This window comes from Paroedura picta, chromosome 1 (assembly GCF_049243985.1).
Source record: "Paroedura picta isolate Pp20150507F chromosome 1, Ppicta_v3.0, whole genome shotgun sequence".
NCBI classification, from domain to species: Eukaryota; Metazoa; Chordata; class Lepidosauria; order Squamata; family Gekkonidae; genus Paroedura; species Paroedura picta.
Window position 1 is genome coordinate 22776796 of NC_135369.1, and position 17915 is coordinate 22794710.

The following is a 17915-nucleotide window of genomic DNA, read 5'->3' on the forward strand; positions in this document are numbered from 1 at the left end:
CCTCAGGAGGTGGTAAGTTCTCCTTTGGAAGTTTTATTCATCGGGCAGAAATGTTGATTTTATGAACTTAGACAGATTGTGAGTAGGTAGGCAGGAAGGGATGTGCCAGTGTTTCTCTCTTGCGGCCCTTCCTTGCATACCCAGGAATTGTTAATGGCCACTGTAGGTAGGCAGGTGAATTTATTCCAGGCTAGATTCTGGAGATTTCTGGTGGTGGAGGGGATCACTTGGGCATGAAATTGGGGTCACTGTGGGTAGGCAGGTAGTTGTGAGTTCCTGCATTGTGCAGGAGATTGGACTAGATGCCCCTGGAGGTCCCTTCCGACTCTATGATCTAATCCAGCATCTTCTCACACAGTTCCTCTCAAGGGCCAACAACACAGCATAGACACTGTGGGCTTCCCTTATGTTGCTTCTTGGTACTGGTATTCAAAGTTTTGCTGCCCCTGGATGTGGAGGTTTCCTTTAGTTACCATAGCCACTGGTCACCCTCTCCTCATTCAGTCTGTGCTTGTGGCTATCCCTGTGCACCTTAACAGTGAATTCTACAGATTAATCACTCATATTTCCTTTTGGGAGAGGGAGAAAATTGCTCTCTGAACACTTAATCACATGCATAGTTATATCAACTTCTATCATGTCTTCCCTTGGATGTTTCTTTTCTAAATGGAAACTTTTCAGACTTTTCTCATCTGGGTCGCTTTTACCTTTTCTCGCTCTGCAATGTTCTTTTTGAGACACGGTGACCAGAACTGCTCATGGTATTACAAACAGCAGAGGTCAGAGCGGTCTTCGGCTCATGCCAAGGGTCGGAGATGAATGATCTGTGGTAGAAATGGGAAAGCTACCCACGGCTGCTTGTTCTCTGTCTGATGATGGTTCTACAAACTTATATATTAAGACAGATTCAGATTCGGTTTGAAACACCTTTCTGCTGTCTTTTCAAAGCTCAAGGCTGCACACACAAAAGTTTTAAAACATGTAAATAAAATATAAAAACTGACAACAAAAATAAAGCCGGTGTGAGTCCTGGGGAATGGTGGAGGAAAATTAAAGTAAAAACTCAGCATCCTTCAGGAAACAACAGTCTTAATGTAGTAGCAGTTGCCAGGGCCAAATAAAAAAGGAGTCCCTGACCTGGATAGTCCCGGCTATCCTCATCTTGGAAGCTATTCAGGATCAGGCCTGATGTGCATCTGGATGGGAGACCACCAAGGAAGTCCAGGGTCACTACACAGAGGCAGATAGTGGCAAACCATAACAGCGAGAGAGAAGTGACAAGATGAAATGGCAGAGTGCAGGGGGTGGGACTAGATGACCCATGAGGTCCCTTCCAACTCTATTATCCTATGAGAGACAGGGTCTAATGAAACTTCTTGGCTCAGTATAAAGCACTTGCAACCTCCAGGTCAAGATGATTCAGAATTAAGATCAGTGGCAAACCATCTCTGAACATCTCTTGCCTTGAAGATTGTATGGGGTCACCATAAGCTGGCTGCAACTTGACCACACTTGCCACTGCCACTAAAAGTGGTCCTTAACTATGATGGGAGCAGCAGCAATGTAGCACAGTGGTTGTGATCTTGAAGGCTCCTGCTTCAAATCTCTGTGCAAAGCCCCCCTAAGGATTGCCAGCTCTGGGTTGGGAAATACCTGGAGATTTAGGGGTGAAACCTGGTGAGGACAGAATTTGGGGAGGGAAGGGATCTCAGCAAGATATAATGCCATAGGGGCCACCCTCTAAAGCCCTCATTTTCTCCAGGGAGGGTTGATCTCTGTTGTCTGAGGATCAGCTGTAAGTCAAGTAGATCTCCCAAGCCCACTGGAAGGTTGGCAATTCTAGTCTGATGTCATAAGAGCCCACCCTCTAAAGCAGGGGTAGTCAAACTGCGGCCCTCCAGATGTCCATGGACTGCAATTCCCAGGAGCCCCTGCCAGCATTCGCCAGCGAATGCTGGCAGGGGCTCCTGGGAATTGTAGTCCATGGACATCTGGAGGGCCGCAGTTTGACTACCCCTGCTCTAAAACCCCCATTTTCTTCAAGGAGACTACTCTTTGTTGTCTGGAGATCAGCCATCACACCAAGGAATCTCCAGGTGCCACCAGAGGCTGGCCACCCTAACACGCACCTGACCAAAGCAGAAAAATATTTGTGGTGGTTGCAATGACAAAAAACGTCATAAATCAGCAGTCAGCAGCCATTGTTGATTGCTGATCCAATAGCTTCATTTAGCAAATGCTCATTCGCAACCATTATTTGCATTATTATTAGGTGCTTGACTCTGGCCCTTTCTTGCAGACCCAGGGAAATGCCCACCGCCACTTTGGAGTCAGGAGGTGAATTTCTTCCAGGAGAAATGGGCCAGGGATTCTGTTTTTTTTTTGGGGGGGGGCATCACCTGGACATGGAATTAGGGTCACTGTGGGTGAGCAGGTAATTGTGAGTTTCCCGTAGGGCTAGATGACCCCGGAGGTCCCTTCCAGCTCTAGGATTCCATTATTTATTACATTTATACCCCGCCCTGCCCCCTCCTTTCAGCCAGAGCGCAGCACAAAGCCATCCGGGGTCTCTCGCCGGTCCCCCCTTCTTCCCCGAGTCGCTCCGCTCCGGGGGGCGTGGCCTGGCCCTCCCGGACTCGGCCATGGCGGCGGCGCGGAGCCCACCTGTGCGCGGGGCGCGCATCCTTTCCCTTTGGCTGCTGGTGCTGCTGCTGCCGGCGCCGAGGGCGCAGCCGAGGGGCTCGCCCGGAGGGGTGGTGCGGGTGCCGGTCTCCGACCCAGACGTGCAGGTGGCGGCTGCCTTCGCCGTGGAGGCTTACAACAAGGCCAGCACCAACTCCTCGTACAGCCGGGCGCTGCGGGTGCTGCTGGCGTCTCACCAGGTAGAGCGGCGGGGACGGAGGCAGGGCGAGATCGGCAAAGGGCTTGCCCGGGGAGATGCTGGCCGGGTGCAGGACTCTGGCTGCCTTCGCTTTCATCCTGCCCTTTCAGAGCATCCCGCCCTCCATCCCCCTGCCCTGATCCTCTGGGAGAGGATGAAGCAGCGCTTGGTTTCGAGAAAAGCAAGCTTTGTGTCTGTCTGGCATCACAAGCTATTGAGCTGGGGGTGGCGTGGGGTGGGGGATCCTTTCCCAGGGGTTCCTGGTGGGTGGAGGGCTTCTCAGAGAGAAGGGAAATGCACTCTGCACGCGCTTGGGGACGCACTAGGCATATTCCCGGCAATCCAAGGTGACTCTCTGGTCTTGCAAAAAAAAAATGGCTGGGTGGGAAGGAGATAAGGTTAGTGAATTGTTGGAGGTTTTCATGGCTGGAGAAAACTGGCTTTTGTGGGTTTTTCTGGGCTCTGAAGCCGTGGTCTCAGGGTTGTGGCCCCTGATGTTTTGCCATGGTTACTGCTGGCCACAGTTCCTGGCAAGATGTCAGGGACTAAAACTACCAGACCACCCTCACACAGTCTGGCAAACCCACAACCACCAGAGGTAGGGTAACTACCTCCAAGTTAGAAAATATCTGGAGATTGGGGGGGGGGGGCAGCCTGGGGATGGTGGGGTTTGAGGAGGGTGGACCCTCATACAGGCATAATACTGTAGACTTCCAAAGCAGCCATTTCCTCCATCTCCTGGGCCCTTCTCCAGGTAGGGGCTGGAGATTATCCAGAATTAATCTCCAGGTGACAGTGGTAATTTCCCCTTCAAAAGTGGCTGCTTTGGAGGGCAGATTATGTGGCATTATGCCCAGCTGAGGTTGCTTTCCTCCCCTAACCATACCTCCCAAGGCTTCACTCCCCCTGCCCCCAATTCTCCAGGAATTTCCCACCTTGAATCTTGCAATCCAAGGTAAAAGGGGAGTGTGGCAGACAGCACTAAAATGTATGGTTCAAAGTGCTGAAGTTAAAATAACAAGAATGAAGGGTTAAAAACCCTCACTAGGCAGATAGAGCTAGAGCAACAGGCTGCTCTGAAGTCTCGGATTGGCCAGCAGCAGCTGAGAGGGAATTGATATGTGGATGTGTGCTAAGAGAGAGTCAAATCTGATCAAGGGCAGAGTCTGCACTTACTTTCTTTATTCCATTGTCAATCCTGTTGAATTCAGATCGCTTTGAACTCGATTCTTCCTCTCCCCCCCCCCATTGAAACAGGAAAGTCTTCTGCACGTGGTTAGGGTGGCTCAGAAGGTGGGGGGGGGGGCTCTTTCTTTTCTTGAAGCCTCTTTCTTTCTTTTCTTGAAGGGGGGGGGGAGAAGCCAAGCAGGGAGCCTCTTTCTTTTCTTGGAGGGGAAGGTGAGAGGGGCGAAAAAGGCAGAGGAGGGAGGAAAAATCCAGGACCGAGAGAAGATAGGGGCTTCTCCTTTAAGACTAGCATGCCACATGACCAGGTGTAGCCTATCAGAGGTTCTCTACCATGGAGCTTTCTTTATTCAGGATTAACAGCAGTCTCAGATACGGCACAATAAAGGCAGGGTCACTCCGGATCAATCCTTCTTGCTGCAGAAGGAAAATTAAAATCGCCCAAAATCCAAACTGAAATCGAGTTCTGTGTAGAGGGCAGGGACTGAATCAATCTGGGGTTGGAATAAAAGCTCCGTGCAGTTTACACCATAGTCTGTATGTGAGTCTGGCAGATCCTTAGCTGACCATCCACTCTGAGGAGAAGCACTAATTAGAGAACTGAGTTTTCTACTGACAGCTAATCCATGCAGTATCTGGACAACTGGGGCAGGTATTTGGCAGTGGTAAATTGGATGGTGAGTTAATTCCTAAATAAGGCCAAATTGGAAGGAGAATCCTTTTAAAGAGGGATGGAGGATTCCTGCCTAACGAGGAGAACTCTGGTGTATTTCATCCGGTTTGTGAATGTGTACAGAGAGAACTCGGTAGAGTGTTGAGGGACCTGAGTAGAGTGACCACCTTCCAAAGCAGCCATTTTCTCCAGGGGAACTTATCTCCATAGTCTAGAGATGAGCTGTAATTCAGATCCCCAGGTCCCCCCTGGAGACTGACATCCCCTTGTGCGTGAGAAAGGGCTCCTCAGACTCCTCAGTAGGCAGTGGGATACTGGCTTGTCTAGGAAGAGAAAGTGATGTTACAAAGATAGAATAGTACTCACTTTCTAGGAGCCAGGGGAGTTCTAGGAGATAAACACAAAAATGAAAGCTTTCAGTGACAGTATAAATGTAAACTGAACCTCTCAAAAGCCTGTAACTAAGAACTTGAATCTGTAAAATAACGCATGCATGAAAGGACTTGGTTCCTCATTCCAACTACCTTTCCCCTCCTTTTATTAGGTGGTTATTAAAAGTGCTTCAGTGTCATTCTGACAAAGGGGTTATTAACAAAAGGCAACTTCCCAAAAGGTTCCAAGATTGAGAAAGCTCCCCCATGTGGGTGCAGGAAGAGGTGGGGCAACCTGCCACCACTAAAACCCCAGCCTGCAGCCTGGCACAAAACCTCCAGTGCATAAACGGGCTATGAGAGCTTTCAGGAAAGGGGAAGAAATAGTGGGGGGAGGAAGAAATGAGATGCCTCATGCAAGCCCTTGCAGGTTCCCATTTTTATTTATTTACTTCCTTTATTTCCTTTTTCCAAAGCAGCTTACATCATTCTTCATTCTTTCATGTCCTCATTCATCACGACAACCCTGTGAAATATATTAGGCTGGTCGATGGCATGTGAGCAGCTCAAGGTCACCTGGTGAGTCTCCACGGGGTTAAAACCAGGGTCCTCCAGATACCAGGGCTACTTCTGATGCAGCCGTGTGGTGCCCTGACAATGCATACGTGTGCCATCCTTGTAAGTTCCATTGCCCTTCTTCTCTGCCCCCTTCCCTTTGTAAGGATCTCATGGAAAGGACCTGGGCATCTTTCCCCTGTGCTCCTCTACAAAAGGCCAAGTACAGTGATGACACTAAAGATGAAAGCGTAATGAGAAATATTTTTTTCTCCCCAGATTGTTGCAGGCAGCTTGTATTATCTGACGATTGAGCTGGTGAACACAAAATGTGAAAAGAATGAGAGGGCACGACTGGCACCAGCGGACCTGGAGCGATGCCCATTGCCCCCGAAGGCAGAGCAGCAGGTGAGAGGAGAAGGCAGCAGCTGGAGGGGAACCTTTCTTATTCAGGGGACTGAGACTGTTCGGCGACGATAATATTTTTCTTCCATCTAGAGGAAGAAGAAGAGTTGGTTCTTATATGCCGCTTTTCTCTACCCGAAGGAGGCTCAGAGTGGCTTACATTCACCTTCCCATTCCTCTCCCCACAACAGACACCCTGTGAGGTGGGTGAAGCTGAGAGAGCCCTGATATTACTGAAGAAGGAGAGTTGGTTCTTATATGTAGCTTTTCTCTACCTGAAGAAGTCTCAAAGCAGCTTACAGTCGCCTTTCCTTTCTGAGAGAGCCCGGATATTACTGCTGGTCAGAACAGCTTTATCAGTGCTGTGGTGAGCCCAAGGTCAACCAGCTGGCTGCATGTGGGGGAGTACGGAATTGAACCCAGCATGCCAGATTAGAAATCCGCACTCCTAACCACGACACCAAACTGGCCCTTTACTGATATGACTCCCCCCTCTTCTTTCCTCCATGGAAAACACCCTGGTACATTTGCCACTCTCTGCAGGTGCTGGAAGGTATAAATCCTTAGCCCCTCCAGCTCTGAAGGTGCCTTGGTGCTTAGCTCAGATTTCCAGGTGGACATGTCTTAGTGAGGAGTGATCCAATGATTCTGGCTGGTCTTGAAGCATGGCCTTTCCCCCCATGGCTGGTATTCGGCTCCCTAAATGTTGTAAAGGTAAAGGTAAAGGTATCCCCTGTGCAAGCACCGGGTCATGTCTGACCCTTGGGGTGACGCCCTCTAGCGTTTTCATGGCAGACTCAATACGGGGTGGCCTTGCCAGTGCCTTCCCCAGTCATTACCGTTTACCCCCCAGCAAGCTGAGTACTCATTTTACCGACCTCGGAAGGATGGAAGGCTGAGTCAACCTTGAGCCGGCTGCTGGGATTGAACTCCCAGCCTCATGGGCAAAGCTTTCAGACGGCTGCCTTACCACTCTGCGCCACAAGAGGCTCATCTAAATGTTGTACATGCATATATTTTGTCTCCATCAGATGTGCTTGACTCCTTGAACAAAATTTTACGCCAATGGCACCTTTTTCTTGGTTTTAAAAGTGCCATAGGACTAAAATTTGTTCTGCTGCTTCAGACCAACATGGCTAAGCACCTGAGTCAAGAGACTCCTTGATGTTAGTGCTCAGTAACAGCGACCTTTTTAAAATGCCTGCATACTTTGAGTGAGCACAGATTGGCCTCGGAAATTGTTGCAGCAGGACATAAGTGTATTCGCAACAAAGTCCTCACTTCCCCTGCATGTGTCTTGGTTCTTCTGACCAGGCGTGTTGTGAGAATTCTGAGTCCAGAACTTAATTCCCAGGTGCCCACAGGTCTGGTTTAAATCCAGACTTTGGCATTCTATAAGAAGGGGCTGAAGCTCTTGTATAATTTCCCTAACTTGAAGTGGGCTTTGGGAGCCAGTATTTTATCATGTTGGGAAAATTTGCATGCTGCCTCTCAGTACATGTACCTTGCCACCATGGGGCAAGTAGCAGTTCCCCAGGCCCATTTCAAGTCTGGAAAATGACACAAGGCTTCAGCCACCACACTCAGAAGGCTGAGTTCTAATCAGAATTGGAACCCGCCCCCCCCCCCACACACACACGCCTGGGAGTAAATGTACTTGGCAGACACGGGGTGGACTGGCAAGGGAAAGAAGGTCTTAGGCAAGCTGTGAGAGTGCTGCATTGCAAGTGAACTTCGGAAACTAGCTTTGTTTGGTGGAAATGATGTCAAGTTGCAGTCAACTTGCAGCAGCCGCATAAGGCAGGGTCAGCTAAACTGTGGCTCTCCAGATGTCCATGGACTACAATTCCCATGAGCCCCTGCCAGCTGGTAATTGTAGTCTATGGACATCTGGAGAGCCACAGGTTGGCCACCCCTCCTATAGGGTTTCCAAGGCAAGAGACGAACAGGGGTGGTTTGCCATTGCCAGCCTCTGCGTAGGAACCCTGGACTTCTCCTAGTGATTGCCCATCCAAGTACAAACCGGGCCAACCCTGCATGTGTGTGTGTGTGTTTGTGTGTGTGCATGTGTGTGTGTGTTAAGGGCCATCAAGCCACTTCTGACTTACGGTATTCATATGAATTAATATCTTCCCAAACCCTGCTTAGCTTCCAAGTTCCAACAATATCAGGCTAGTCTGGTCCACCCAGGTAAGCGCACCTTTGTTTACTTTTAAATAGATGTATGTACTTTAGATGGTACTCAACAGTAAAGTTTGTACATCCTGCTGAGCATTTTGAGTTCCTGAGCACAGGCGTGTGTTTTAGGAAAAGAGTTTGTTTGTATTATACCAGGCTTCTTTTCTAAAGTGAAAACTATGAGCCCTTTTTTATTTAGAGAATTGTTATGCCAGCTTTATGTAGTGGTTAAGAGCGGCGGCTTCTAATCTGGCAAGTGGAGTTTGATTCCTCCACATGCAGCCAGCTGGGTGACCTGCGGCTAGTCCCAGACCTGTTAGATACTGTTCTCACAGAGCAGTTTCTCTCAGAGCTCTCTCAACGTCACCTACCTCACAGGGTGTCTTGTTTTTACCATTGAAACATTCTTCAGGCTTTCAGAAACCCCAGAAGTGGCACGATCATGCAGAATAGGGTTGGGGAGCATAGCTATGGACACACCCACCCAGTGCCCCTCCCCTTCCCACCCCCTCCAGGCCTATCATTGGTTATTTGGGAGGGGTGGGTGGGTCATATCACCTAATAAATGCTTAACAAATTCAAATACAGATATAAAAATTAATTAACTCATACCCAATTGGAAAGCACTTCCAGGGCCATCAAGAAATTCCCAGGGTTTCATACAACCCAGGTTGAGAAAGCCTGATGTAAAGTAAGAAAAGTGTATACTTGTTTTATCTGCCAAGATGCCCTATTTTGGTGATACTGATTTGTATACCACTTCAGCACAGCTACATGCAGAACCTTCCTCTAGTTTAGCTGAACTGCCAAGTAGGCTGCAGCCCAATATTCCTGGCATCTGATTGATATCCTTGAGGTTCTTCCTGTAACTATTTAATCATCAGGAATGTTAAGAGGCAGGGATCTGGCGGCTGCATCAGCAGCTGGACCTGTTCCTCTTGCATGGGATGGAATATGTGCCTTGCATTTAGAACAGTGGTTCTCAAACTTCCTAATGCCGTGACCCTTTAATACAGTTCCTCCTGTTGTGGTGACCCCCAACCATAAAATTATGCCAGTGTTCTTTCACAGAAATTAAACCAAAACTGACCCATGGCGTGAAGAACCATTGTTCATGGTTGTATATAAACTGGTTTATTTCTGGGGGTTCTCAGTTCAGTTCTGCCTCTTGTCCTACCATGCCGATCTCGTTGTTTTCCACTGCCCCAGTTGGACGTCTGCAGGAGGAGCGGCAACCGTGGCAGCGCACAACCCCCCAAGCTGCTTGCCCTGCTGTGACCCCTATGAAAGGGTCATTCGACCCCCCAAAGGGGTCTCGACCCCCTGGTTGAGAACCACTGATGTAGAAGATCCCTGGTCAGTCTCCTGATTAGCTGAAGAGAGGATTCGGTCTTGCAGTGTTAGGCAAGGCCTTAGTTTCTCTGAATAAACTGACTGGATGGCCTGATTCAGTGTAAGGCAGCTTCATATGAATGCTGATGTTTTGGAAGGAGCCACAGTTTCATGGTAGAGGACAGACTTCACATACATAGAAATTGCAAGTTTCAGGCCCCAAGCATTTCCTCTAGGTGGCCCAAGGAGTCCAGTAATATCTTGAATGAATAGCAGAGTTTGCCAGGTATCTGAGGGTGTGCCTGCACACAAAAGCTCATACCTTGAATAAAACTTTGTTGGTCTTAAAGGTGGCGCTGGACTCAAACTTTTGTTCTGCTTTAGACCAACACGGCTACATTCCTGAATCTACCTTAAATGTTTGTGAACAGGTCAAGGCAATTCTTCAGTGAGGGTTGGAACAGCCCCTGAATTTTCAAGAGAACTGTTGCTAAAGGGAAGACTGCCCTTCCCTTTGCTGAATGTGAACAGGAGGTTTTTATAGTTTGGAACTAGCAAAATTTATCCTACCTGTGTAGAAAGCTACCTCCGTCATCATTTCCAGAAGTTTGTGGGGCTAATGATAAAGGTTACCTAATTCTTGGTTCCAGAAAAAAACAAATCTCTTACCGTGTGTATATATGTACCAGTGTAGGTTCAAAAGACCATCAAAGCAAGAAAATTAACTCCTAAATATACTCACTGAAGGTTTTTAAAGCCTAGATGTTAAATTCTTGAGCTTTGGCTACTTTTGTTCAAAATCATGCAGTAAAGTCATACAGTTTAATCCAAAACGATGCAAAGGCAAGATAATGCAGCAAAGATAAAACATAGGTGCTGAAGGGAAAGGAAAGGTAAAAGGAATAAAGCATATCAGGGTAGTTTGCATTTACAAGAAATATAGGCTACTGATAGTCTGACTTCCTTCAATCGATTAGAACCTATCTGGAGACAGCTTTCTGGAAGATGAGCAAAACTCCCCCACCCCACTAAAGCTGAAATCAGTAAGTTTATTAGCAGGGCTCTTGGATGCCTCCCAAGCGACCGTGAACTGGGAATGTTTGTTGCTTGACACCTGTTGTTAGAGCTGCCAACCTCCACGTCATGGCTGGAGATCTCCCACTATCACAATTGATCTCTAGGCAACAAAGATCAGCTCATGTGGATGAAATGGCTGCTTTGGAAGGTGGACTCTATGGCATCAGACCCTGAGCTGCCAAGGAAGGAAGGAAGGACGGACAGACGGACGGACCTTGTAGATGTTTAAATTGACTTGGAGGCATCTTGGTCCCTTGATACATGTGCCTTGGTCACTATCATCAATACGCTCTATTGACCTGGGTCATTTTATAACCTTAATTGCTCCTGTACTCGAGCATGAGAGATCACAGAGGGCCTGCAAACAGAAAGGGACAGTGTGCTGTTGGGAGGAACAGAGGTTGGGTCCGGCCAATGCTGTACCATCTTGCAATCCCCTACCCTATGGTGATTGCCTGTAGATAGGGGAGGAATGAGGATTATGCCGCTTCTTGTGTTTTATGCTATTAAGGAATTTATGGTTAGTTTTATTGGGACTTTTATCTGTTTTATGTCCACAGAGAGTGGCAGGATAGAAATCGAAATAATAAATAAATAGAATAACAGGCCTTCCAATGTGAGCTGGAGTTAGCTACGGTTGCCAACTTGGGTTGGGAAATACCTGGAGATTTTAGGGGTGCAGCCTGGGGAGGGTGGGGTTTGGGGAGTGGGGGGGGGACCTCAGCACGGTACAATGCCATTAAGACCACCCACCAAAGCAGCCATTTTCTCCAAGGGAACTGATTATTGTAATAGCAGGAGATCTCCAGGCTCCACTTTTGAAGCTGGCAGCCTTACATTAGGCCCAGAACCTGGAGGAGGCGTGTCGTACTAGACTGTGAAGCAGAGACATTAAGGGAGGGGAGCAAAGATGAGGAGGAACTGCCAAGCCCAAAAGATAGTTGTGAGTATCTCCGATCGCTTTCAATAACCAGACTTCATGTAGGAAAAAAAAGTAGTTTGCTGAAGAGCTCCTCACGGGGTCCTTGATAAAACTGTGCTCCTTAGGCAAGCACCTTCCCCTTATCAAGCCAGAGCATCCAGCCCCTTCCAGAGCCAAATGGTTTGGGGCTCAAAAGGCACTTGTTGATCACAGAATCATAGAGTTGGAAGGGGCCATACAGGCCATCTAGTCCAACCCCCTGCTCAATGCAGGATCAGCCCAAAGCATCCTAAAGCATCCAAGAAAAGTGTGTATCCAACCTTTGCTTGAAGACTTCCAGTGAGGGGGAGCTCACCACCTCCTTAGGCAGCCTATTCTACTGCTGAACTGCTCTGACTGTGAAAAATTTTTTCCTGAGATCTAGCCTATATCGTTGTACTTGTAGTTTAAACCCATTACTGCGTGTCCTTTCCTCTGCAGCCAATGGGAACAGCATCCTGCCCTCCTCCAAGTGACCACCTTTCAAATACTTAAAGAGGGCTATCATGAATTGGGCATTCCGGCCTCAAGGACCAGATGGTTCCCTAGGCAACAAGGCTGGGAGCACACCCAGAGTCTAAAATAGGGTATAATGGTTGCAGCTTCAAAGACACAACATCATGGGATTCTATCTAACAAGCGTGTCATACTAGGCAGACATCAAACATGATTTTGACACGAGAGCAGCTGGGTTTGAGCTTTGAATAGGCATATGAATTCTTGCAATAAGGTGTGGGGTGAGGTCAATAGGGGCAAGGAAAAGGGATGGAGATCAAATACCATATATGGATTTTGAAATTACTTATCATAATTGCATTCAACTGCACCAATTTCTTTTTAGATTTTATAGACCTGCCAGTTTCTCCAGCTTCCGTAATCATGGTGGGGTTCTTTCTCTAACCCTATGGATCATTTCTTTTTCTCCCATTTCCAGAAAGAAATCTGCACTTTTCAGGTCTGGACACGGTCTTGGCTCAATGACATCCGTTTGACACACATGAGCTGCGAATAGCCCCTTTCTGGATTTGCACGCCTGTCTGCTAGCAAGGAAGGGCCTTTGCCGGGGAATGGAGGCTAATATAATTCTTCCTCACTAGGCTAATTCACTTGCCCTCCTTTACGGCCTCCAGAATTCACCTGACAGAGATGAGAAGACAGAGTCTGGAGTCTTGCTGGCTGGCGGGTCACCTGGAAGCCCTTGATGTTTCTCTCGTAGTTTCGTAGTGCCACCAAATCCCAGCTGAAAAAACAATTTTCTTCCAACAGAAGCTTTCTAGGACCAGAGCTTCAGATGCGAAAACAAATTGTGGCTCTCTTCTTCACATCTGTCAAGAGATGAATTCTGCAACTGTATTTGTGTATTTGCTAGAACCTTGAATGTGGAATAAAGGGTGCTGTTTTATTGCTCACAACAAAGTAGCCCAGTACTTTCAATGTTCTGCCAGTGCAGAGAGACCTACATCCCTTCCTGTTCCTAGATCTGTGGGGATGCCTTTGGTTTTTATCTGTTCAAGGGGAGGATTGTATGTTTGAGGTCTATCTATGCCTTTCACTTGAAAGAGGGAATATCCATGATTTCTGAGCACTGTGCTCCTTCCCCCTTCATGCCTCCTACAAAAAAAATCTGTACATGCTCAAGGGTACCCAAGTTGTATTTCTGTGAACTGTTCCCTAAGCTAAGCTTCTGTTCAGCTTTACATTTTTTTGGTACCATTGCCACCAACTGGCCTTTGTAGGAATTTCTTGCTGAGAGGGCCAGGGCTCCCAGCTTCCCTTCCCTTTCTTGCCTTCCTAAAGCCCCACCTTTGACTTGCATCTCCCCCTACCCAGCCCTGTCCTTGCGCACCACTGGGGGAATGAGCTCATCAGCTTCTTAACAGTCTGCTTCTGTTTGATCAATAGTTTATATGCTGCCCCTGTCCCAGGGCTTGTTTTAATGGCTTTAAAAAACCAGAAAAGGTCGTAAAACCATAGAATCATAGCGTTAGAAGGGGCCACACAGACCACCTAGTCCAATCAATGCACAGTTAGCCTAAAGCAGTGGTTCCCCAAAACTTTTGGGGCTATCAACCCATGGGCTCTCAAGCCACACTGCGAGTGCCCCCCACATATGCGTACAAACACACACCTCTTTCCTGGTGTTAGGTCTTACTGCAAATGCAAAACTCCCACATTTTAGTCTGGAAAAAAGTTATTTCTGAAATTCATTTGTGAAAGCTGCTTTGGGGACAAAGGCAAATGGGGAGAGAGAGCCAAAAGAAGGCTTTTCCAGCCTCACAGGTGGCAGAGCTGGCTATCCTATGTAAACTCGGGTTGCTAAATCTAAGTTGAGAAATTCCTGGAGATGTTGGGGGTGGAGCTTAGGGAGGGCAGAGTTTAGGGAAGAGAGGGGCATCATATTGGAGCAGAGACAAAATTAGACAAATCCCTACATCTTCCCTTTCCCAACACAGTAATGCTACATTATCTGCAAGATTAAGGCCTACCCAGATTGCTTTTTAACACCATCTTTGGCTAAATAATTTTTTCTTCCTGCTCCATCCAAGCCTACCCCAGGAATGTCAAACTCCTGTCTGCAATTGAGCACCTATCAGGTAGATCATTTGCACCTTTTTGTCATTGCTTGGGAAATTCCTCCAAGCCATCACCTGTAGGTGTCGTATCTCTGGTGGCATCATCATTATCGGGACACCTGGCCAGACCATCACCCTTTTGAATTTTCTTTAATTTTGCCTCATTAATTCGATTATCAGGCTGCCATGCCCAGCCTTAACCTTGAGATACAATTGGGCTATAAAAAGGATACAGAGGGTAGCCATCCTTGTCTCGTGTTTTGGTTTTCTATGCATAGACCCTGCTTTCGGGCCAATCAGCCACTTCTCCTTTCTGGTACTGGACACCTTAACGTCATGGATGATAAATATACAATCTTGCTGACCCCAAAACCTAATTCCCTTTTGCACCCGATCACTTCTTTTATTTCCTCTGTGTGTCTGCATTAGTTTAAATTTGTGTGCTTGTATGTTAGGGATTTCCTTTTAAAATTAATTTCTAAATTCTGCCTGTGCCTGAGATTTCTGGCTAAATCCTCCCCGCACGTGGAGGTGGAGAGTCCTGCTTATTACCACCTATTGCAAAACTTTGTTTCCTAGAATTACTAATTCCCCTATCATAAATCCAGGAGACAGTTCTATTTCAGCTAACACCGGAATTACAGCCCATCTCCAGACGAAAGAGATCAGTTACCCTAGAGAAAATGGCTGCTTTGGAGGGTAGACTCCATAGTCCACAGCATTATAGTCCACTGAGCTCTCTCCCCACCTGACATTATTTAACATCTTTATGTGCCCTTTCACCCAGCTGGTTTGGAACTTCAGGGTAGGGTGCCACCGATATGCTAATGATACCCAGCTGCATCTCCTGATGGATGATGTGCCTGGAAGCCTTGGTTGAGTGGTTCAAAACAAGTCTACTGAAATGGAGCCCTTCAAAGATGGAGGTCCTGTGGCTAGGAAGGAAGGGGCCAGATCAGGAAGTGCGCCTTCCCAGACTGGATTGCATGCAACTTACAACTGCACAGATGGCCAGGAATCTGGGCATTTTTGATGCTGCCTTAACTATGGAGGCTGAAGTCATGATACTAACACAATAAGATAGACTACTCTGGGCCTGGGATGGCAGGGCACAGAATGGAATGATGTCACCCTGGGAGTATCACAGGGATTCTGGGCCTGGAATGACAGGTCCCAGAGTGGAATGACACCCCTTGGGAGTACCAGGGGGGATCCTGACTGGAATGACAGGTCCCAGAAGGGAATGACACCCCTGGGAGGACCATGACACGAGCAAAACTTTTCCTGACACTGACCAGGTGGGACACTTCCTCAGCAAGACATCTAATTCACTTTACTGACTGAAGGAATGATGTGTCCATAATTGCTTGCATGGCTGTACCAGCTGCAGCAGTCATTTCATGTCTGCAAATCCGAATCTGTGTCAGAATTAGAGAGCTGCCATAGTTTGGAAAAGCTGGGGGACACTGATAGTAACAGGGGCTGTCATTCCACTCTGTGCCCTGCCATTCCAAGCCCAGAGTAGTCTTATTGAAATGAAAAATCCATTCCACTTTTTCCTTGCAACTGTTTTCCTACAGTAATGTATTTCAATGGAGGCCATGCAAGTCAATTGGTATTCTTGCCTCCCATTATTTCCAATGGGCCTTCCAGTATCTCCCCTTTTCTCCATTGGGTATTCTTGTCATTCGTTTTAGTAAATCCCGTTTTTGCGAATACAAACAATATTACTCCCTATAAACACATTCTTGACGATTTTTGTTACCCCTCAAAAGTTCTGGAGTAAAATGGAAAGCTAGCAATCTGAAGGGACTGCTTTCTGATCAGGCAAAACAGCAACGCCCTTGATCTTATACATCAGTGTTGCAGATGTTGGCTGTTGAAAAGGAAGAGCAGGAACGGAACTTGAGGGGAAAAAACATGGTCAGATGCCACGAAGTAAGTGGCAATGCCTTAACCATATGCGTGTTGTTCAGGCCACTAGGACCTCTTCCATCCTTATCAAGGGGAGTGCTAACCTTCTCTCCTTTCATACAACACACGTGGTTGGAGAACTCAAACAGTATTTAAACTCCGGAAAGTAAACTATTTTTAAGTTATAATGATAAATGTCTTCCTTGTCCTTTTTACGGTATGACATGGCTAATTTAAAATATCGAAATTACAAGACCATTTTATAAGTAAACCCTTCCGTGGAATTTCTTTAATGCAGCTACTTTCTACATTTTAGGAGTAATTATATGCATCCCTTCATCCAATCGGAATGCTCGGCTGGGAGCGGTGGAATAAATGAGCAGTCTGCGGGAATCCTTTATTTTGCTGTCTCCAGAATTTGGCTCAGAATTTCGATCTCGATTCCCTTTGTCAAGAGATTTAAGAACACTTCTCTCGAAGTAAAAAAAAATTCGGCATGATTGCAAAAAATTGAATCGTCATTCGAGAGTGAGTGGGACGATTTGCTCACCATATTTGACTGGGGCAAAATTCGGCTTCTCGCTTTTCCTTTTCCCTCTTCCAAAATGGCGGCCGGAAACAATCGCCTGCTCTTGAGTGGCAAAATTCGAACCCTGCACGGTCCCAGTCAGAAGATTTGCGCTTTAACAAAAGTTAATTTTCTGTGGGTAGAAAATCAGAAAGCAAGTGGCAAGTTTAATCGATCTCGATTCCCTTTTGTCAAGAGATTAAAGAACAAAGACTCAGCCAGTCCAGCCTGGAAGAAATTCACCCAGACCTGTTTGGGGGCTCACCTGTTTGGCTGTGCCACACAGGGAAAGAGCTGGATTCCTGTTCAAGGGCTCAGGGACCCTGCTCTCCCCCACCCCCTATACTTCAGTGAGCTGAGAGATCTCTCTGGGGCACAGTTTGAAAATCACTCCTGTAGGTGAATCAGGGGGGGAAAAAACATGTCCAGACAAGTCTTTGCAATTGGCTGCTGTTTTTCCGTCTGCAGCCATTGAGTGTCTCTGCTGAGCACATAACCAAGACCTTGTGGTTTACCACAGCCCTGCAAGTCTTTTCCAAATCATTTGCTGATTGCATCCCAACAGAAATAAATAAATATAAATAAATCCTGCCCACTCTAGCTCCACTTCCACAGTCTCCAGGTATTTCCCAACCCAGAGCTGGCAACCCTATTGTGCCACGGGGAAAAGAGGAATGAATTTCTTCCAAGCCAGACTGGCTAGGGATTCGGGGGGGGGGGGGGGTTAGTTGGTGGGAAACATCATCTGGACTTGGAATTAGGGTCACTGTGACAGGTAGTTGTGAATTTCCTGCATCCTGCAGGGGATTAGACTAGATGATCCTGATGGTCCCTTTCAACTATGACTCTATGCTCCTAGGTTGACAAAGATTTATCCCTGTGGCTGCAAGACAGCCTTCTCAACATCTGGGATTTGCTCCAGACCTGGCCTCAGGAAGGGGCACACAGGACTGTCTGGCTTTCTAGGAAATGGGTTGTGACTGTGAATAGGAATCTACTCTGGGAGAATTAGTAATCCAGTACTTATACTTCTGAGAGGGTTTTCCACAACTGATGTTGCATTTTGTTGTATTTAAATAAATTGGATTTACCCTTTAGAACAGGGGTCGTCAAACTGCGGCCCTCCAGATGTCCATGGACTACAATTCCCAGGAGCCCCCTGCCAGCGAATGCATTCGCATTCGCTGGCAGGGGGCTCCTGGGAATTGTAGTCCATGGACATCTGGAGGGCCGCAGTTTGAC

At 47.3% G+C, this 17915-nt stretch overlaps 1 protein-coding gene and 1 non-coding gene across 2 annotated transcripts; one reads left to right on the plus strand and one right to left on the minus strand.

Annotated features, from left to right (window-relative positions):
• The first annotated feature begins 2594 nt into the window (after positions 1 to 2594).
• Positions 2595 to 13034, plus strand: LOC143832550 (cystatin-like). Its single transcript, XM_077327131.1, has 3 exons — positions 2595 to 2882; positions 5945 to 6073; positions 12553 to 13034. The coding sequence occupies exons 1-3, from the start codon at positions 2643 to 2645 to the stop codon at positions 12628 to 12630; spliced, it is 447 nt and encodes a 148-aa protein (XP_077183246.1). The 5' UTR covers positions 2595 to 2642; the 3' UTR covers positions 12631 to 13034.
• A 3069-nt stretch (positions 13035 to 16103) lies between these two features.
• On the minus strand, positions 16104 to 16231 carry LOC143828232 (U6atac minor spliceosomal RNA). Its single transcript, XR_013227567.1, has one exon. It is a non-coding gene; the product is annotated as a U6atac minor spliceosomal RNA (small nuclear RNA).
• Positions 16232 to 17915: the final 1684 nt, after the last annotated feature.